Source organism: Bos indicus x Bos taurus, chromosome 19, assembly GCF_003369695.1.
Source record: "Bos indicus x Bos taurus breed Angus x Brahman F1 hybrid chromosome 19, Bos_hybrid_MaternalHap_v2.0, whole genome shotgun sequence".
NCBI lineage: Eukaryota > Metazoa > Chordata > Mammalia > Artiodactyla > Bovidae > Bos > Bos indicus x Bos taurus.
This window is the reverse complement of record NC_040094.1, coordinates 38,065,794-38,089,107: the sequence shown is the minus strand read 5'-3', so window position 1 is coordinate 38,089,107 and position 23,314 is coordinate 38,065,794. Positions and strand designations below refer to the sequence as shown.

The 23,314-nt window shown below is 39.4% G+C and overlaps 1 protein-coding gene across 2 annotated transcripts in view; it reads right to left on the bottom strand.

Moving 5' to 3' along the window:
• SPOP (speckle type BTB/POZ protein) overlaps positions 1 to 23,314 on the bottom strand; it is an 82,527-nt gene that overhangs the window by 5,736 nt on the left and 53,477 nt on the right. For both annotated transcript variants that reach the window (XM_027516889.1, XM_027516891.1), the window contains 7 exons: positions 15,635 to 15,778; positions 14,881 to 15,002; positions 12,831 to 12,982; positions 12,580 to 12,707; positions 4,871 to 5,048; positions 1,256 to 1,311; positions 639 to 761 (listed from right to left, as the gene is read on the bottom strand). In XM_027516889.1, coding sequence (XP_027372690.1) covers positions 639 to 761; positions 1,256 to 1,311; positions 4,871 to 5,048; positions 12,580 to 12,707; positions 12,831 to 12,982; positions 14,881 to 15,002; positions 15,635 to 15,712 — 837 coding nt within the window. In that variant the 5' untranslated portion in view covers positions 15,713 to 15,778. The remainder of the gene's footprint in view (positions 1 to 638; positions 762 to 1,255; positions 1,312 to 4,870; positions 5,049 to 12,579; positions 12,708 to 12,830; positions 12,983 to 14,880; positions 15,003 to 15,634; positions 15,779 to 23,314) is intronic.

The window sequence follows — 23,314 nt, the reverse complement described above, 5'->3', positions numbered from 1 at the left end:
ACTTAAGAGTTTCATTAACCTTTCCCCCCTCAATCTTGGGAATCACCTGCCTGTTGTTTTAGTAATCACTACAATTCATTAAGGCTAAGATCTACATTATTATTTTCACACTTTAACATTTCTCAAATCAAAAATGTGTCTCACAATCAAAGTGTATGTTTATGGTAGAAGTATCTCTCTTACAATTTTGAATATGATGTATTTCAATAACTTCTTAGGGAAAAGCTGCAAATGACCAGAACACTATGTAAAAGTTATTCTTATTGACAAAGCTTAAGTAAAAGTTAATGAACTCAAGAACATTCTGTAAACTACAAAGCCAAATCATAAATCCAAATGTTAATCTGAATCTTTCAAATCACTGAGTTAAATTTGAGATGGGCAAGAGAAGACAGGTAAATCTCACTTCTTTTCCATGGTGAGGGTGACCATATAATTTACCATTAAGAGGAGGACACCTTTGAAAATAAAAAGGTGCTATCGATAACTGTTGGAACACAAGTATGAACCAGGATTGTTCTGACCAAACTAAGATAAACGCTCATCCTGCCCACAAAGCAACATAAAAGCCCAGTCATGAAGCTCAAGAGGTCACCAAAACTCCCAGTCTTGTTATTATTTTCCCATTCTTATCCCACCTTGTCAGCAGCTGCCAGCAAATCATCCGCCATTTTGTCGAGGTTCGGAGCCTTCCCCGTGTAAATGAAGCACATCATTTCCTTAAAAACTTCAGGCTCCACATCATTGATTTCAACCCGATTCTACGCCAAAAAAATTAAAATTAAGAAACATTCCAACAGAACAAAATTCCTTAACCATCTTCATGATTTTAAGTTCTGAGGAAGAGAGGAGTTCATATCATATTAAATCTAACATCAATAGAAACTTCTCTTTGCTCTACTTGATTGTTAATAGCCTTTTCTGCCATCTTATGTACCACCTTTGGTTTCTCAAACACACAGCAAGACAACTATATCTTTGATTTTTCACGTTTCTTTACAAAACACATGCCTAATACCTCAACTCAAGACTATCTGAATGATCTGCTTGGAACAGTGAGTCTGCTTTACCCAGAATGTTTCCAGACCACCTCTCTCTGCTTTTAGAAATTGTCTGTTCAGGGTACTGTACTCCATTTTAATCACATAATAATAATAAAAAAAAAAAAACAGGAAAATAAATCTGCTTCCAAATTGGGAAATAATCTGATTCTAGCCACCTAGCTAAAAAGACGTATTTCTAGCCTGTTACATACCTTTTTGCTTTCCTCCATTTCATGTTCAAACATGGCACTAAAAACTGGAGAACGAGCTGCAAAGTGAAAGGAAAACAGACACAGATATGATTATCACACCAAAATCTCTTGGTTCATCTGTTATGAAGGAGAGATCTTTTTTTTTTTTTGGGCCATGCAAAGTGGCTTGAGGGATCTTAGTTCCCCAACCAGGGACTGAACCCAGGCCCACAGCAGTGAAAGCATCAAGTCTAACCACTGGACAGCCACAGAACTCCAGGAGAAGAGACCATTTTCTTTCCTATCCCACTGCTACGAAAATGATCTTTTATATTAATTATGCCAGAGCTATAAAATTCCTTTCTTTTTATATCAATGAGTGAATAATTATACATAGGGGAAAAAATAATAATACATAGAGGAAAAAAAGAATCACTCCCTTCAAAGTAATTTATTAGCTCCACTCCAACTATGATATTTCAAGGAGATTACTCAAATTACCTATGTTAGATGACAATGATATCCTCTGGGTAGATCTGGGGGTTCAAATGGAAGGTTGTTCATGGTCTAAGCAGGGTGTCCTGATACCTACGTTTTTTGTCTGGAACAGTGATACCTACTTTCTTCACTTTCAGAGTCCACATAGCAAGGAGGTCAAGAACAGGACTAAAAGGCATTCATTAGCTACATGAAGTACAGACTTATTTATGGCTGCTCCTTAAAGCCATGCATTATTAACAGAGATCACCCAAAAAGGAGAAAACCATCTCAGGTACCACAGTCATTTATGGCCCTTCAGATCTTAACAGAACAAAATCTTATTCCTTAATGTCTCTTAGTGTTTTCCTCAAGGGTGGGAATCACAAAGAAAGGTCCAGAAACAGTGTTCTAAACAGTGTGCACTGATCCCTCTAGACATCTCTGCTTTGGACACTTCCTCTTTATTAAAAGCACCAGCCCTTTAGTCTTCAGCTTCTGTATGTATTTATATAGTGCCTCACAGTACTATATATATATATATATACACACACACACACACACACACATATATAAATATATATATATGTATGTATGTGTGTGTATATATAAAATACCATGCCCATTCTAGTCTAATGAACACTATGAAAAATAAGTAAAGGCAATTTCAACTATGAGAGTAGTAAAATGACTAGGAACTCAAATTTTATCATGTTGTCTAATAAATCAAGGATTTTGGTGAAAGTTGAGACGATCAATCTCTACCTAAGAGAGAAGGAACAGATGAAATATTGGAGTTTCAGCTAACAGGTACCCAGAACTTTGACCTAATTTATGCCAGAAAAGATTAATTTTAAATTTGCCATTTTCTAACCATATAAGTGGAAACAGTGTCAGACTTTATCTTTTTGGGCTCCAAAATCACTGCAGATGGTGACTGCAGCCATGAAATTAAAAGACGCTTACTCCTTGGAAAGAAAGTTATGACCAACCTAGATAGCATATTCAAAAGCAGAGACATTACTTTGCCAACAAAGGTCCATTAGTCAAGGCTATGGTTTTTCTAGTGGTCATGTATGGATGCGAGAGTTGGACTGTGAAGAAAGCTGAGCGCCGTAAGAATTGATGCTTATGAACTGTGGTGTTGGAGAAGACTCTTGAGAGTCCCTTGGACTGCAAGGAGATCCAACCAGTCCATTCTGAAGGAGATCAGCCCTGGGTGTTCTTTGGAAGGAATGATGCTAAAGCTGAAACTCCAGTACTTTGGCTACCTCACGTGAAGAGTTGACTCACTGGAAAAGACTCTGATGCAGGAGGAATAGGGGATGACAGAGGATGAGATGGCTGGATGGCATCACTGACTCGATGGACGTGAGTCTGAGTGAACTCCAGGAGTTGGTGATGGACAGGGAGGCCTGGCGTGCTGCGATTGATGGGGTCGCAAAGATTCGGACATGACTGAGCGACTGAACTGAACCATATAATCTTAACCCTCTGAACCTCAGTATTTTAACTACAAAAGAATATCAATTCTCACTGTTCTTATCTCTGAAAGGTTATAGACTATATGGTACATATAAATACATCACAGAAGCTGAAGACTAAGGGTTGGTGCTTTCTGGAAGGATCCAAAGCCAAGAGATGCCTATAGGGATCAGTGGATAGACAGAAGATGATGTTAAATCACCTAGGGAGATTAAGCAGAGTGAAAAGAGAACTAAGGCAGACTCTTAGGGAATAACAATATTTAAAGGGTGGGTGAAGAGGAAGGTCACACAGAAGTAGCCAGAGAGCCAGTAAGAGAAACCAGGAGTCAAAAAATACATAAACTGAAGAGTTCCTCAAATTTAGGAACTAGCAGGTCAATATAACTTTGGAAAACTGCTTTTGTGGCATGCAGGTGAACTGAGGATAAGTGTGAAGAAAGAGTCGAGAGAGGTAATATGCTAACTCAAGAAACTTAGCTCTGGAAAATAGAGAGAGGATAACTAGAGGGAGAAGCTTGAGCATGATTTAGCCTGAGAGCAAACAGGCAATAGGATAAAGAGATGAGGAACATATCAGATAACAAGGGTGTAACCAGCAGAGTAAGGCTTCTGAGAAGGCAGCGTGTGAAAGAGAACAGCAGTAGAAAGTACAGTTTGCTTTGGACACTTCTCCTCCACTGAGAATGCAGAGAAAATGCAGGTAAGGGGAGAGCCAAGAGCCAAGAGATACAGGCCTCAATTTTCTCCTGGAAAAAGTAGCAAGGTCATTTTTCAGGAGATGGAGATTAAAGGACAGTGGTAAAGGTCTGAAGCGTCTATTGTTGAGAAAAAGAAAGGGAGCTGACTAGTATCTATAGAAAGAGGTCTTGGCAGTAATGTGGGGTCTGGCTGAGTGTGGAGACACTAACATAGCGTTAATGACTTCCTTTAGCAATTCTCAGTACCATTCAGTTGAGAGGGGGCACAGTAGGATGGTTAGATTGAGCCAGACTGAGGTTTTGCCAGGTATGCATTTTAGAATGACAAGGCCGGGGGTCTTGGTAAGAAATCTGTTGCCTGAAGGTTCATGTGATTTCCTCTCACATATTTTAGCCTGAATATAAGTTTGAAAGCTATGCTTCCCTGTGAGGTAAAGGCCATCAGTCTGCTTTATCAGTTCCCTCCTGGGAGTCAGTCTTTCTGGTCTTAAAGACCAAGGGCCTATTATTAGAACAAGACCTGATCTTCCATGTCACTGGCAACATTCTCATTCTTCTACTGTTTGTATGGAAGAGACGGCTACAACCTCCAGGGCTGGGGACCTGGCTATGTGGTGGTTTAGTCCTGAGTCCAGAATCTTCTCCATTACATCCTAAGTCCCTGTCTAGGGGCTAATACTTGCTCTTAACCAGTGTTTGGACATCTCCCTCGAGGTGCAAAGGCATCTAATACACATCATCATCCATTCCTTGAAAATGGTGGTCTAAGTCTACTACAGAGAGAAAAGCGAGGTAGCACTTTCATGGAAAGTCTTTTTGGTTTTGACAACTAATGTCACCACAATATAAAAATATGTTTAGCTGAAGTTTTTCTGTACTAGTTCAAAAAGTTTAAGTTATTCAAAAGGTGATTATGCAGTCTACTATTTTTCCCTGTTTAACCAAAATGAAACTCCCCATGAATAAATACCAACCTGCTAAGATAGCTTTGTGAGCCTGGAATTCCTGGCCAGCAACACACAAACAACAGTCTGTGAACCGGGAGTTCTCCCACAGTCCTCCTAACTCATCTGCCAACCGGCACTCAGGAACCTTCACCATATTCATGGTATTCTGGCCAGAAATGTTGACGGAATCTTGTACCACACTCACCTGTGAAAGACAAGAAAACACAGTCCAAAGCTTTTGGTACCAGGAATTTTCGTCTCAGCAGGAAGAGAGATGACTTTCACCTTGCTGTTGCAGTACATTTAGAAACTAAATAAAAATTTAGTCATATTCTCTTGGTTTTTAATCAAGGATTTATCCTCTTGATCAAGTAGTTCTAAACTATCACAATCATACTATCCTACAACATCTCAGGACAATGAGGAGAGAGCCCCACAAACTTCTCTCTTCCAAATGTCTCATAAGCTCTGCCTTCCCTGCCCTGAATGTGTGTTGGTCGCTCAGTCGTGTCCTACTCTTTCCAACTCCATGGACTGTAGCCTGCCAGGCTTTTCTGTTCATGGGATTCTCCAGGCGACAATACTGGAGTGGCTTGCCATTCCCTTCTCCAGGGGATCTTCCCAACCCAGGGATAATGAACCCGGGTCTCCCGCATTGCAGGTGGATTCTTTACCATCTGAGCCAACAGGGAAGTACCTGGTCAAATCACCACAGGGAAAAAACAAGACAGAAACAAATGTTAAGCCTTAAATATTTACCTTGTTTTCCCTAAGCAAAAGGTTAAATACAAAGAACTCCTATAGAAACTCCCATTTAAATTAAACTCTCTAGAGAAAAGAACCTTATAAGCCTAAAAGCACTTCACTTATTTCAGTTAGGTCTAGAACATAAACATAAAATACAGCTTCTATTTTTGTTGCTGTTCAGTCGCTAAGTCGTGTCTGAGTCTTTGCGACCCCATGGACTGCAGAAAACCAGGCTCCTCTGTCCTCCACCATCTCCTCAAGTTTGCTCAAATTCATGTCCGTTGCGTCAATGATGCTATCTAACCATCTCATCCTCTGCTGCCCCCTTCTTCTTTTGCCTTCTATCTTTCCCAGTATCAGAGTCCTTTCCAGTGAGTGGGCTCTTTGCATCAGGTGGCCAAAGTATTGGTGCTTCAGCATCAGTCCTTCCAATGAATATTCAGGGTTGATTTCCTTTAGGATTGACTAGTTTGATCTCCATGAAGTCCACAGGATTCTCAAGAGTCTTCTCCATTACCACAAATCAAAAGCATCAATTTTTGGTGCTCAGCCTTTATGGTCCATCTCTTACACAGGGCATAGTAAATAACTGGTATTTCCTCACCAACGTTAGTTTAATGAACAGGATAGAGCTTGGAAGATCTTGGGTAGTGATAACTGGGTAGGTATCCCACATTATTTACACGCTTACTCAGTCATTTGTGACAATGACACATAAGGTGATTGGCTCCAGCTAGGCATGTTCTTATAGCTTTGCAACAGAATGATGACGAGTGTACAGAGAAATCCAACTGGCCACTTGGCTTCAGCACCAGCCATGTTTTAACTGTTTGGTCTAAAGAATCCAAAACCCTGCTACTTCTAGATAGGTCAATGAAATTCAGATAAATGTGTTAGAATACAAAATACAAGGATTGAGGCTTCCCTGATGGTCCAGTGGTTAAGAATCCACCTTGCAATGCAGGGAAAGTAGGTCCAATCCCTGGTCAAGGAACGAAGATCCAACATGCCACAGAGCAACCAGGCCCGCACGCCACAACTACAGAGACCATGTGCCGCGACGAAAGATCCTGTGTGTCACAACCAAGACTCCACAAAGTCAAATTAATTAGTTAAAAAAAAATCACAGGAATTTATAAGCCATATAAAACATTATAAAATAAGTGTAAATTACCAAGCTGAAGATGAGACCCAACAGATCTCAGTCTTCTGACAACCCTAGCTATGCTTCCTCTCCTATATCATATTAGGTTAGAAATATTAGAAAGTAGAATTCACAAACCTTGAGAATCAGCTCCCCACTCTTGCTATTCCTATGAGTTAGATGAGAAAGACAGCTAAGGGACATCCTAAATGACTCAAATTTCTTTTAACCTTCAAGATGCAAGTCATCCTTTAAATGCAATCATAAACCCAGAGACGGTTAACGCCCCATCCAAATGACTGGTGGCCCCTTCTGCATAAGAGTGAGATGTTGACTCTCAGGTCAAGAAGTTTATTCATCTGTTTCAAACTAGCTGTTATGGTCCTGAACAATGAAGCAGCCGAGTTAATCAATTATGAATGTGCTCAGCATTAGTAGCACATTTATCAGAGCCAGAATACAGTATTATGTTAACAGCCCAGGACCCAACACAAACCACCCCACAGAGATTGTCCCGTGTCAGATCTCTAATCTGGTTCAGCAACTTTCTCTTATTAACATCCTTACTTCTTTGATATAATGTTAACACCAAAAGCAGAAGCAGCCTATTTCCAGTTTTAGCTTCAAAATACTGCTGATTTAAAAAGGAACAAACAAAACACCAAGGATATGCCCAGTTAAATCCAACTTCCTCATGAGGAAAGGCAGGAATTTTATGGGATGGCCAGGGAAAGGAACGGAGAATACATCTGGCACTGGGCTCCTAAGCTTGAATTAAACCAGTATGACAGGAGCCCAACGTCATCAACACTTGATGGCAGTTTACTAGACTGGGTAAAATGAACTGGCAAGAGCTAAGCTGATTTTCAAACTACGGTTATCAGTAGTCTCTGTGGTGGTTACATGTGTACTTGGTAATGCATGGGGCCCAAAGACAGTGACTCCTCTCACTGGGGTAATTCTTCTTTCTAGACACAGACAGGAACACAGCAGGAAGGAGAATGTACCTTTACTGTCTGAGCCAGACTTGTTCTGCAGATATATGGATGCCTGGAGTCTCTAGAGCTCTGAATGTCTGGCACCTCTTACCAACATTAAATACGCTTAATTAAAAATAAATTTTAAATGGCATTTACAAATGAGTCTTCAGAGCCCAAACTTTTAACTTAGAAAGGGATTGTTTTCCTCTGCAAATGACGACACTAAAATGATACCATTCTGAGAAAAACTAAAGATTTTTTTTTTTTAATGTTTATAAAGTTGACTATGGAGACTCATTCAGAATTGCAGCTGTGAAGATGACGTGACTGTGACATTAATGTCGTCTTAGACATGACTGCATGAACATGTCTCAGGAAGGCTCTATAACCCTCTAAATTTCAAGTTGTAAAAGGGCCTCACTTTTAAAGTCAATTCTTTTCCTTAAAAAAGAAAATTTCATGAAAGATTATGTCATTTCTTGTATATTTTGTCCAAACATAGAAAGTCAAAGTAAAAAATACTGGAAATACATTTTTAACTTTCATATAATTAAAACAATCAAAAAAATAAACAGACTGTATATAGACTGTTTATAGCAGCAGTTGACACTTTGCCAACAAAGGTCCATATAATCAAAGTTACGGTTCTTCCAATAGTCACGTATGGATGTGAGAGTTGGACCATAAAGAAGGATAAGCATCAAAGAATTGATGCTTTCAAACTGTGGTGCTGGAGAAGACTCTTGAGTCCCTTGGACAGAAAGGAAACCAAACCATTCAATCCTTAAGGAAATCAACTCTGAATATTCATTGGAAGGACTGATACAATAACTCAAGCTTCAATACTTTGGCAACCTGATGCAAAGAGCCAACTCATTGGAAAAGACCCTGATGCTGGGAAAGATTGAGGGCAGGAGGAGAAAGGGGTGACAGAGGATGAGATGGCTGGACGGCATCACCAACTAGACATGAGTCTGAAAAAAATCCAGGAGAGAGTGAAGGGCAGGAACGCCTGGTGTGCTGCAGTCCGTGGAGTCATAAAGAGTTGGACACAACTTAGTGACTCAACAACAACAACACAGCAGCAGCACTACTTCTAAGCAGAAGACCAGCAACGGTCTAAATGTCTGTCAGTAAGAGAAAGAATAAACAAACCGATCAGATGGTGTGTGAACACACAACAAAATGCCGCACAGCATTAAAATCAACGAACTATAGCGACATTCACAATATAAATAAATCTCAGAAACATAATGTGAAAACAGCAGGTCCTAGATGACTACATACATCCTGAGACCATCTTCATAAAAACAAGCAAACCTAAACAATATATTGTTCAGGCATATAAATAATAAACAATGGAATGATTAATTCAAAAGAGCTATTTATTATCACTGTCTGAGTAGGGAGACAACAGGTCTAAGGGATAGGGGAGAAGCATATATAGGTCAGTTCTAAGTTATTGGGAGTAATGTTGGGTTGGGTAGTAGATTTACTACATTACCATGTTTTATAACCTATGACAGTACACATTAAGTCACCATTTTTGTAGGTCAAGAACAATCAATTATTATTAACATTTTCTTTCAACTAATATATACAAATAATCCATTAATAAATAGTAAAAGAAAAAATAGACCAACATATTTAAAATTTGGCAAAAATATATATTCCCAGGCTTTGAAGAGATATTGTTTGTTAAAGAAAGAGACATTTTAATAATTAACTAGTATCTAGATATTTCATATGGTATTTAATATTTAAACTTTAATTACAACATTACAAACAGGCACTGGAATCTTCTACCTATCAGGGGCATATACAATGAAGATGGAATACATGGATCTTTACTGCTAACAGCTACCTATTTTCAGTACAAATAAAGAGGATCAACAGAAGTGAAGCATTTCAAGTAGATTTTCTGTGGTCTAAATTATTAAAAAGAAAATTAAAAGTGTAAAGCTTTCATGATTCTTTCATTACCAAAGAAAACTTGGTAGAGCCCATGTTTCCTAGGGTGAATGGTGCTCAGGTCCACTTTAGTGCAGCACAGCAGACGAGAGATGGAAAGTGGAGAGCTGCTACCAATTTGCTGCACAATGTCAGGAAAAATTACCTAACCTCCCTAGGCACTGCTTCTCCCCCCAATAACATAAAATGAATCGAAAAGAACTAACCCAGCTCAAAGGACTGTGATAAAAGACAATTGAGGGAATGCATTAACTAAGCAGTATCAACTTGGAAAAATCACCATTTCCTAACAGTCAGAAAGAAAGATCAGTAAGAACCGAAAGTGAACCCAGTGTGGCACATTACAAACAAGACTACCCATTCGGCATTTTTCAGTTTCATTAACGGTTATACAGTTATACTGAAATATAGCCCAACACACCAATGTGTGATTCTCAGTCTTTCACCTTAGGAGTTCCTCTTGTGGCCTCTGGGAACAGACCAAAAGTATTCACAAAACAACTGCACTTATGACATCAGGACAGGACAGAAGTACCTGGGCCAAAAACTGGGTAAGGAATAGAACAGTGGAGTACTCATAATTTAAATCTGTATGTGGACATCAACTTCATAAAGGCCTCTAAATTGTAAGAAAATATAACCAAACCAATAATAAATAAAATATAAATATGAACAAATAAAGTTTTTAATAAATATTCCATTGATAGAAGGGAGCAAAGGTCAAAGGGACAGAATTTTCACCAAAGGATGATCTAGCTCTGAAATGCACTAAGAACTTAGATGAGCTGCAGACATTTTTAAAACCCACACATCCAACACACACACCTACGCAACTGTCTTGCAACGCTGAACGCTACTAAGTCCACAGAGAGTCTTGGAACAGAAACGAGTCTCACTAGGCACAAGCCCAAGAACGAGAAGCAACACTCAGCACCTGTGGCCAACAGAGAAGTGTGAGATGAACAGATGGCACACCTGGTCCGATGGTAAGAAACCGATGGCATCAGCAGAACCCAGCCAGACGTTTCCCTGTTCAACATCTCCTCATTTCCAAAGTGTCATCTCACTTCCCTTCTAAGTCAGTAAGGCATTTCTAAACTTAACCACAGAATTTCTCCTAAGAGAATTTCATATGGGGAAGCAAAGAGAGAGCATCTCAGACTCAACCACAGGATGAGAAATTGCCAAGTGAGGGCAGGTCAACTGGTTTCCAAATCAAGAATGTCAATACAAGGGCTGAAGCAGATGGAATGGATCTGGGCGGGGTGAAGTGCTGGGGAGAGCATGTAAGAAAACGCTGGACGCACTGTAGACTTAAAAATATGGCAATAAAGGTTCTGGTACTGCCTAAGACACCAGATGCATTATTTAGAGGTGATTTCCTTCAGAGAATAGTTCAAAGATTGGCTTTCATTTCCAAAAGAAATTAGAATCCACTATTTTAAATTTTTTCTGAAATACAGGATCTCTAAGGTGGGTGAATATTTGATAGTTTGTTTATATAACATTCAATCTCACACGAAACCACCCAATTGTTCTTGCTTTCATTTCTCTACTTGGGCAATTGAGTATGATCTGTAACTACTACTTGGATTTACGTAGAATTGAAATTCCAAGATAAAAAATAACTGCAAAATTTTATAAAAAATAACTGCAACATTTCATGTATTTTTACAGACACCTACACTCTAGTATTTTCTTATTTCTTTTCACTTAGCAATTAAAAAGGAGAAAAGGTAGCTATTATGCAAACTATATTTTATGCATTCAGTGTAGTATTTTAATAAACTATACCTCCCAGGTTCACTAATCATCAGCAACTCTATGAAAATATTCAATGAGCTGTGACTTGGAAAAGAAGCCAGCTACTGCTGGCCAGGCCTCTTCTACAACAGGGCACGACTCCTAAGGGACACCTTCCCCACCGCGCAGGTGGTGACATGCTATGCCTTTGGAGCTACTGTTAATGCTAAGTCGCACTGTGGGCCTATTATTTGACAGAGTACACTCTTAGTTGGGAAACTTGCCTGCACCCTCCCCATGAAAGCACAGGAGACATTCTCTTGGTGATAGTGATCAGGAATCAGGTCCTTGACCACACAGTGTACAAGGAACACCAACATCCCAGCTGACTAGAGGTTTTATCCGTTTCTTACACTGTAAGCTTATTAGTATTTATAAATGCATTAATAACAGCATGAAACGACTAATTAGTATACACTCATTAAAGAAACCATTTTCCAACTCACTCTCAAGGAATTTTATTTCTAGGCTTCTCCTATAAACCTGAAAAGGCTCTTTAGGTCATTGGGAATCTTAGAAGGCGTCTCCTAAATGACTACAGATAACCCTCTTCACTAACAATGACTTAGCTTTACATAACCTGCACTCTTAAAAAAAAAAAATGGTTCTTACCTTCCTATTTCACAACTCCCTCAGCAAGACAAACCAGAGACACTCAACAACCAATAAAAGTCATCTAGTTCAAAGAGCAAAAAGAAAGTGCTCTATCAAACACATGTGGACCTCATATTCAAGGAGGAGCCAGAAAGCTCAAGGAACAAATATGCTTATCCAGTTGCTGGTCATTCTCCTCAGTGTAAAGTAACAGTCCTTCCAAACGCTTTCTGAAAAATTTTGCAATGAAAAGCCAGAATCATGACCCAAGATAGAACATACACAATCTTTGTTTTTCAGAATAATGACAAGTGGAAAACTGAGTTGCCCAACAACCTTGAAAACATGGCACAGCTTTCAGTCAGTCGTGTAAATAATATTCGTGCAGCACCACTCCACTGGGGATTTTCTCGCTCTCCATCCTTGATAACAGTACATCTACCAATACCCATCAGGTCTGGGAACTGCTACTCTCACAGCAGGGTAAAAGGACTCACCTCACAGAAGAGGGTAAGCTTGTCATCAGGAAGAAGCCCATTGGCCTCATCCAAGAGAAAATCTCTACGGATGAATTTTTTGAATCCCCAGTCTTTCCCCTGCACAAACCTATATGCCCGTTGACTCTCTGGAGTGAAAAAAAAAAAGTTATATTTAGGGTTACTCAAAAAAAGATCAAATCAAATCCACAACTTGTCAATGTATAAAGTTGCTGGATGTGAAAACAGAGTCAAACAAAGGTAACATTTACCCATAGCTTTGGTTTCTTCTCCCTTGGCATTCAGGATGGAGAATTTGAATTTTGCTCGAACTTCACTCTTTGGACAGCTGACGAGTAACAGGTAAAGTGACAGGTAATCTTTGCTTTCTTCATCTAGTCCTTTTGGATTTACCCGCAAACACCTGCCCAAAACAGAAGTTAAAAAAAAGTCAAAAGCATCCATGTTTGCAGGCTCATGAAGTGATAGGAGGCAACCAGAACATAAGAATCAACAGGAGATGTTAAAAAACAAACCCAGGCCCCAGAGCAGGATGTTCTGATTCAGTTAAATGACCACTTAGAAAACACTTTTCTAGCGCAACCTGAGGCACCTTTTAAAAAGTAAACAATAAAGGGGCATCTTAGAATCTGACAACATATCCCTTGCATCTCCGCCTCTTTCCTCATAATCTTCCAAATCACTTTTTCCCCCTAAAATACTTTGAAATTCAATCGAGTCTCAATCTATTTTAATCCTCAATCTCAGGAAAAGCAGCCCCTTATTTTTTGGGGACTGCAGTGAAACCAAGAGGAAAAAAGTCAGTGAGCCTTTCAACACCAATTTGGGAGAGAAAAAGAACTCTATAGAGAAATAAGTTATCTTTTATAGATATTTTATCAATCTGGCAATAATACTCTTAAGATTAAAATAAAAGAGGCAATATGGAGGAAGCACAGACAAAGGTAAACTCCCATTATGTGGGGCAGAGTTCCAAGTCAGACTTCTAAGTAGAGTCAGTGATGCCAATCTGTTACCAATGGATCTAAACAAAATTCAGACAGAATTTAACAGGTTCAACTCAGTTAACTTGTAAATGTCATTAGCTGAACTGCATGTGGTTCAGACACTGTTTTACCACGTATAATACATAGGCCGTATGTATCCATAGGCCTTGCCAGTATTATGACACTCTCTCAACAGGTGGCCCAATTTACTGCTTCTCTAGGAAGTGCATACGCCATAGACCCCTCAACACATTGTGCTGAAGATGTGAATTTAAATACAATGCCTAAGAATGCTTAAATACAATGCCTAAGAATTCTCTCAGCACCTAGTAATTCACTACTTAAGGTACATGGCCAACAAATACTAAATGAATGGAAAGTCATTGAACTTTTCAGTGGGTTAACAGGTTAAAATGGTGGTTCATAGACACGTATTCTGGTCTTTGTAGAGAGTACATGGTTGTATACATAACAGCCTGCTGCTCAAGAGAAGACACCGTTTGGAAGGGACTGACCCAGCCTCCCAGATCCTATTTCCCTTGCCACAGGGATCAACTGAGGGAACCTAGATCTAAACCAATCAGTGCACATCTGACACATTCTTGGCCACACAGTTCAGAGCAAGTTTAAAGACTGCCGGATGGTAGTGGAAGATGCCCACTGCTACTGCCAATCAACTTTCAACCACAAGGGAAGCTAATCTTGAGATGCTCTCCACAAACAGTGTGGAGAGCAGGGCAGAGCAGAGAGTGCTGGGATCCTTAATCTAACCACTGGGCTGGCTCTTGGATCAAATTACCTTAAAAGATATCCTATAGCCTGGGCATTCCAGTTACAAGTAAATAAATCTCCTTTGTTTAAAAACAGGCAATCTAAAAATCAAGAGCTATTACATTATAAAATCTAGATTTTCTGTTTTTCTTGAAAAATCAGAGAATCTGGCAATGCTCAGACCTTATTCACATGTGGCTATCATCAGGGGGAGCCGTAGCCACCACTTCTTTTAGGACACTAACTAGTTTGCAAAGTGGTCAACATTCACACCAGGTACGGATATTATTTACAATACTGGCCCTCTTAACTCACTGACTTTACTCCACAGCCATTGGAGCTTGCTGACCCCGATACACTCACCGAACTAATTCAACAAACGTAACAGTGAGCATCTGTTATGTATCAGATACTGGGGAATAAATAAAGAACAAAACAAAGTCCCTGCCATCAAGGATCTTATGTTCCAGTCAGTCTTCCATGAAGCCAAGCAAAACAGGCAACTTTTAGAAAAGTTTTTACAGCTAAATGTATTCTTCCTCACCATTTCAGTTTATCATTGGCTCCTGATGAAAAGGTTGAACTTTTAATGACTTCACCCATTTCCTCCCGGCAAAAGCTAAAGTTATTGATGGTCCACATGTAGGAGAACTTCACTACCTTGATCTGTTGATAGAAAACCAGGAAGTAATTATATAGGAAGTGAGCAACCTGAAAAACAGGCTGGAGATCAGATAATTTCCCCCTCCCTCCCTGTGCATAATCCCATAGGAAGATAGCACTGTTCGGCCAGCATAGAGGCTCAGCCTTTTCCATCCCTCATCTACATTTTAAGAAATCTCACAGTGATCCACTGCTTCCACTGCTTTTCTTTTCAGTTTCTGAGAAATACTGGATGGAAAATGAGAGAAGCACAGACAATGCTGGGAAAGCATGTGATTAAGCCACACCTAAAATGAACCTCTGCTCAGAGCAGTGTTTAATGATTTAGATATTGATACCACTGCCTGGGGTTGCAAATCTCAAACCTAGTATCCCCTTGAGTTGCCCAACAAAGTCACACATTACTATCAAGGAAGATGTAGAGAGTAGATCTAGTTTCGAAGATTCCCCTCCTTCAACCTCCTATGAAAAACAGCGGCCTAGGCCATTCAGATTCCTCGTAGAAAACCAAGGAATGGAAAGCTGACATGTACTTTATCTATTTGACATGTATGACTCAGAGAAAGCAGGAAAGCCAACATAGAAAACAAACCTGACTCCTTTTGTCCACCAAAATCCTCCCAAGAAGTACCTACCTGTGTGTAGCACCAGCTCTCAGCTACAGGGCCACTCGACATTTCTGCCGGAGGTGGAGGACTTGGAACCCTTGACATCGCCAGTTTGAAGGTTAAACAAGATTTCCGAAGTCAGGGGACAAAAACTTCTATTGTTTCTTCACCCTGGTTGATGGAAGAAGCAAGAGAATTTTATTAGCATACTATCCTACTACTTCCATTTGACCTTCCAAAGACTGGAAACTTTGTCTCCAGCCTGGAATGCTTTCCCGTTATCATTCAAATGACTCCTTAGCATTCAATGTTAACTTCAGGGAACATCACCTAACCTAAGGCAATCTCCTCATCACAAGGATATAATCCTGTTTTAATTTTCTGCATAAAACTAATTTAATTATTTATATAACATATATAATTTATATAATTATAAGATAATTATCTTACCAAATGAATTTACTCAAAGGGTACTTAAAGTAGGGGCTTCCTTGATAGCTCAACAGGTAAATATGCCTGCAATGCAGGAGACACAGAAAACACGGAAGGAAATGGCAACCCACTCCAGTATTTTTGCCTAGAAAATCCCATGGACAGAGGAACCTGGTGGGCTACAGACCATGGGGTCACAAAGAGTCGGACACAACTGAGTGACTTGCTAAAGAGGAGACAGCATGGTGAACACCACACACAGGTTTACTACTGGCTCCTTCCCTTGGGGGTACAAATACAAATACTCCTAAAGGAAAATAACCTTGTTATCTTTCCAACTACTGTCTTATCTTCTACACTTCAGTGCAAACTTATTAATAAGAATAGTCCTAAAAAAAAAAAAAAAAAAAAAGAATAGTCCTTGGGAGGGAGGTTCACAAAGAGGGGACCTATGTATACCTATGGCTGATTTATGTTGATATATGGCAGAAACCAACACAGTATTGTAAAGCAATTATCCTCCAATTAAAAATAAATTTAAAAAGAAAAGAACAGTCTTCTATTTCTTAACCTATTGTTAGCTGCTCTCTCGAAGGGCAACATTTACCCGTCTTAGATGTGTTCCTTTCTATGTAGCATTAACAATCTCTCATTACACTTCACCAGTATCTGATTTTCCAGATTCTTCTCCTTGCTTTCTCTGTTTTCTGATCATTCTGCAATATCTTTTATTGGATTTTCTTACTTCACTGTTGTTCCCATGGTTTAATATTGAATCATTTTCTCAAACTACATTCTCTTTTGTGGTAATTTTATTCACAACAGCGTCAAATTTCTGTCTTTATATAATTTCTGTCTTTTTCCCACATCTCCAACTCTGACCTCTCTCATAAGCCTCAGACCATTCCTAAATAATTGCTACACATCTCAACAGGGTGTCCCAGTAGCAAACCAAATCCAACTCAAAATTCTCCCCTTCAGGGTCTTTCTAAACATAAAAGACATTAAAAACAGTGGTGAATACAATTTTTAAGTACTATGAACAAAGCCAAAAACAAACAGCGCTTACAATACATGGCAAAGAGTTAGCTGTATTAACACAAGTAATACATAAATTGTTTCTACAAAATAAATAAGAAAAAGACCAACTATCCTATAAAAATACCAGCCACAAAAAGTAAATAAAATAGTTCTTTGTTTAAACACTGTATACCTATCAGGTTTGGAATGGGTTCAAGAATTTCTATTTGTAACAAGTCTGGACATGGAACAACAGACTGGTTCCAAATAGGGGAAGGAGTATGTCAAGACTGTGCATTGTCAGCCTGCTTATTTAACTTATATGCAGAGTACATCATGAGAAATGCTGGGCTGGAGGAAGCACAAGCTGGAATCAAGATTGCTGGGAGAAATATCAATAACCTCAGATATGCAGATGACACCACCCTTATGGCAGAAAGTGAAGAACTAGAGAGCCTCTTGATGAAAGTGAAAGTGGAAAGTGAAAAAGTTGGTTTAAAGCTCAACATTCAGAAAACTAAGATCATGGCATCCGGTCCCATCACTTCATGGCAAACAGATGGGGAAACAGTGGAAACAGTGACAGACTTTACTTTTTTGGGCTCCAAAATCACTGCAGATGGTGACTGTAGCCATGAAATTAAAAGACGCTTGCTCCTTGGAAGGAAAGTTATGACCAACATAGAAAGCATATTAAAAAGCAGAGACATTACTTTGCCAACAAAGGTCCGTCTAGTCAAGGCTATGGTTTTTCCAGTAGTCATGTATGGATGTGAGAGTTGGATTATAAAGAAAGCTGAGCACCGAAGAATTGATGCTTTTGAACTGTGGTGTTGGAGAAGAAAGTTGGACTGCGAGGAAATTCAACCAGTCCATCCTAAAGGAGATCAGTCCTGAGTGTTCATTGGAAGGACTGATGTTGAAGCTCAAACTCCAATACTTTGGCCACCTGATGCGAAGGACTGACTTACTTGAAAAGACCCTGATGCTGGGAAAGATTGAGGGCAGGAGGAGAAGGGGATGGCAGAGGATGAGATGGTTGGATGCCATCACTGACTCAATGGACATAAGTTTGGGTAAATTCCAGGAGTTGGTGATGGACAGGGAGGCCTGGCGTGCTGTGGTCCATGGAGTCACAAAGAGTCGGATACAACTGAGCGACTGAAGGGAACTGAACAAGTTCCCAGGTGACCTTGATGTGCTGGTTTTGAGAACCACTGCCCTAGAGAAACTGCCCATAGGCACAAGAAGACATGGACAAGGTCATTCAATGTGGCAGTTATAAACAACTAAAAATCCAGTAGGAGGGAAATAGGTAACTAAATTGGGTTATTTCCATACAATGAAAAACTATTTCAGGATTTAAAAGCAATGAACTGCACCAAGGAGATAAGATCAAACACAATACTAATGAAAAAGAGTTTTGGAATGTCTTGTGCGGTACATTATTTACACAAATTTAAGATTTATATATTATTTACAGATATTTGCATACAGTTCAGTTCAGTCGCTCAGCCATGTGTTGACTCTTTGTGACCCCATGGACTGCAGCACACCAGGCTTCTCTGTCACCAATTCCAGGAGCCTGCTCAAACTCATGTGCATCGAGTCAGTGATGCCATCCAACCATCTCATCCTCTGTCGTCCCCTTCTCCTCCTGCCTTCAATCTTTCCCAGCATCACGGTATTTTCAAATGCGTCAGTTATTCGCATCAAGTGGCCAAAGGATTGGAATTTCAGCTTAAGCATCAATCCTTCCAATGAATATTCAGGACTGATTTCCTTTAGGATGGACTGGTTGGATCTCCCTGCAGTCCAAGGGACTCTCAAGAGTCTTCTTCAACACCACAGTTCAAGAGCACCAATTCTTCAGTGTTCAGCTTTCTTTATGGTCCAACTCTCACACCCATACGTGACTACTGGAAAAACCATAGCCTTGACTAGACAGACCCTTATCAGTAATGTCTCTGCTTTTTAATATGCTGTCTAGGTTGGTCATAACTTTCCTTCCAAGGAGCAAGTGTCTTTTAATTTCATGGCCGCAGTCACCATGTGCAGTGATTTTGGAGGCCAAGAAAATAAAGTCTGTCACTGTTTCCATTGTTTCACCATCTATTTGCCATGAAGTGATGGGACCCAATGCCATGATCTTAGTTTGTTGAATGTTCAGTTTTAATGCATACAGTAGAAGTGAAAAAAATCAATGACAAGCTATGTAGCAGATTCAGGATGAGAGAGCAAGAAAGAATGAAGCTGGGAAAAGAATGCAAGACATTTCAAGTTGATCTCTCACATTTCTTTTAAAATTATGACAACCTAAGGCAAATATGACGATACAAATGTCATTTAATTTGGGATGACAGCTACTGTTGTGTATAATATCCTTTGTACTGTTCTACTTTATCTTTAAAATATATTAATTGTAGGAATAGTATAAAATGATATACTTATTTCATTATATCATACACTGTCTGCTACTGCTGCTGCTAAGTAGCTTCAGTCATGTCCAACTCCGTGCCATCCCACAGACGGCAGCCCACCAGGCTCCCCCGTCCCTGGGATTCTCCAGGCAAGAACACTGGAGTGGGTTGCCATTTCCTTCTCCAACGTATGAAAGTGAAAAGTGAAAGTGAAGTCGCTCAGTCGTGCCAGACTCTTAGCGACCCCATGGACTGCAGCCCACCAGGCTCCTCCATCCGTGGGATTTTCCAGGCAAGAGCACTGGAGTGGGGTGCCACATTGTCCAGTTTATAATATATAAGGGAGAAATTTCTCTCCCAAACTCCTGGTTTATTTTTAGTTAGGGACAGACAATATGAATCTTCTAAATGTCTGTGTTTGTCCTCTGTGCTTGCCTACAATGAAGCTCTGAGACAAATCTGTCTTGAAACTACAGGCTCACATGCTCATTCTATATAGCTCATATTATTACTGTACTATAGCTTTATTATTTTCTTAACACTGTTACTAATTTTGCTGTAAGTCCTTAAACTGTTTAGTTTACTCTTTGATATGTTAAGTATTTCTGGAAACTGCCTCAAATCCTTCATAGAAAGAGGTATAAATGAATAACTTTCCCCTGCCCCCAAACCACTCAACTCATACACATTCAGTAGCTACTTAAGTAATAAGCATGGAACAGTATTAGTAAAATATAGGGCACCCTCACAGAGTAATACCACTAGTATTACCAGAGTCCCTACTGGTTTTAACACTATCCTACATATGTTTATAATTAAAATATCCCATGTAATCACAGATGAAGTTAAGACATATACACATAATGTGCTATTTTACTTAAGCCAGCAAACTAAGCAGGGCAATGGTCTTTGGGCCTCCCTGGTTTATGCGATTCAAGATTTCATGATAATATCAAGAAAAGAGACCTGTGATCAAGATAGGCTTGCATTTGATGGAAAACACATTCTCACCCCATGGGCTACAGCCTGCCAGGCTCCTCTGTCCAGGGATTCTCCAGGCAAGAATATTGGAATGGGTAGCCATTCCCTTCTTTAAAGGATCCTCCTGGATCCAGGGATGGACCCGGGGTATCTCCTGTATTGCAGGTAGATTCTTTACCATCCGAGTCACCAGGGAAGCCCATTTATTTGTCTAGTAGTAAACGCACCTTAGGCAGTTTTATAAATCCAGTTACCATTACTGCCAGTAGGAACCAGAATGGAATTTCAAAATTCCCGATTAAAACTATCTTTTGGGCAGGCTGGCAATGAAGATGTGAATTTTACACGTTAGTTAAGAGCATAAAACTTGGCTCTGTGGGTGTGAGGTGCAGGCTCAGCTCAATATTGATGGATCATAAAATACTCATTTGAGTTTATTGTTAAAGTTTAAAAAATACTTCAAACTTATCTAAAAATTAATAATTTTGGAATTCTCTAGGCCTAAGAAAAAAACAAGTTTAAAAGCCAGCTTATTTTAATGGATTAACTTTTGCTACAGAGCTATGGTCCATTATCACAACCAGAAAATAAAATACAACTTGTCTTGGTCATTGTTTCCTATCTTTTTTGTTTCTCATTTATTCTGTACACAAGTCTTTGTGTGTTTTTTGTTGTTGTTTTTTTTTTAAATATTACCCACCCGTCTTCCAATTGTTTAAAAATGTCCAACCCAGCAGTCAGTAGAACTAGAGAATCAGTTTTAGACTCTAAGGAGCTCTAGCCACACAACCTGCTGGAAGGGAAACTGACTAGGACAGCACAAGTCTAATTAATTTCACTCAGAGTAGGCACCATGTGCAAACACATGCTCATCAGCAAAGTAGTCTGGTGGTACATGAACTCTTCAGCACTTCATGCCAATTGCCACAGATGCCCAGCAGAAAAACAATTTTAGAAAAGAGGAGGTCTATTTGAGGGTCATGGTTTGAGAATTTTTAGGAGACAACAAGCATCAACATAGACTGTTCCTGGCTTCAAACAAGTTAAAACAAGACTTTCCAAGTTCTCTAACAAGAAATTTATTTTCCAAAGCTTAGCAAACTTCCCAGTATGCTGACAACTCGGAGGCTGAACGTATCTGTTACATGTGCGCTAAGTTGCTTCAGTCGTGTGCAACTCTTTGCAATCCTATGGACTGTACCCTACCAGGCTCCTCTGTCCGTGGATTTTCCAGGCAAGAATACTGGAGTGGGTTGCCATTTCCTTCTCCGAGGGGATTTTCCCGACCCAGGGATCCAACCCAAGTTCTCTTATGTCTCCTGCATTGACAGCTGTGTTCTTTACCACCAGCGCCACCTGGGAAGCCCTATCTGTAATATACTACCATTTATTTTCCTGTTCACTCCATTAAATCCTGACCTGTGAGTCTACACCTCTTCTGAGTGTATCTTCATTCTATAAGATGAAAAAGATTGGTTATTTTTCCCTTCATTGTGAAAACATAAATCAGTAATTCGAACTGAATTCTTATGTAATCAGGATAATTCCAGGATAGAAGATGAATTCCCTGTACAATAGAGAGAAACATCCCAATAATTTAACCTGTGGTATATGCTAGAGCTAGGCTAGACATTCTCTGCAAAATGTTATACAGACAGCTTGTGTAGTTTTCTTTTTTTCTTTCTTTTTAGTGGAAAAAGGATTCAACCCTTAAGGATTTTTAAAAAAAAATTTTTATTTTGAATTGGGGTTTAGCTGATTAACAAACAATGCTAATAACTGAGAATTCCAGGTGAAATTATCAATGCTAATAAATGATAACTGCAGGTGAACAGCAAAGGGAATCACCCATACATATACACATATCCATTCTCCTGACAGCTTGTGCAGTTTCAAATCTTTTATTCCTTATAAGCATTCTTCCATCTTCAATCTAATCCACATCATCCAGAGAATTTTTTTTAAAAAACAGTTAATACAGGCATATCACATAATGGTATCTTTATATCTATCAGTCTTAAAATTACAGGATAAAATTATGGAGATACTAGACTGAATCATTGTTTTTGTAGGCCAAAGATAGTCAAAAATTGGCAATTTCATATGGTTTAATACATAAACATGCACAAGCTAGAAGGCTGGGAATACGGCTTCTTGCCAAAGCATAGTTTTTTAGGGACTTTTTAAAAACCTGTAACTTTTTTTTTTCATGGTTTAAAGCCTGGTACAGTTTCCAACTAAGGAAAAAATCTCAATGTCGTTAACTATTTTAAACTTGAGAGACGTCTGCATTTTCCAAAACAGAAGATGCCAAAAAGACTGTTCACACACACACAAAACTATAGAAAGACTTGGGTGTATTCATTTTTAAGAAACTTTTGGGACCTCAAAGGAGTGTCTGTATTTCTTCCGTTACATATCCTTAATCATGTACAGCCCAGGAGGTAGTATCTTCTTTCTCATTACCCTATAAATTACAGGACATACTGATTTCCTCTGCTGCAAGGTTTGAAAGACTTTTGAATATCTGTTATGAGTAAACTTTTTGCAGTTCAGTCTAGTCGGTGCCCTGCTTAGTTGTTCAGTCATGTCTGACTCTTTGCGACCCTATGGACTGTAGCCAGTCAGGCTCCTCTGTCCACCGGGATTCTCCAGGCAAGAATACTGGAGTGGGTTGCCATGCCCTCCTAGAGCGAATCTTCCCAACTCAGGGATCGAGCCCAGGTCTCTCGAATTGCAGGTGGATTCTTTATCATCTGAGCCACTAGGGAAGCCCTCAATGTAGTCTAATAAAATACTAAATGCACTTAAAAAAAAAAAATTTAGAGACACTTCTTAAAATGAAACCAGGGGC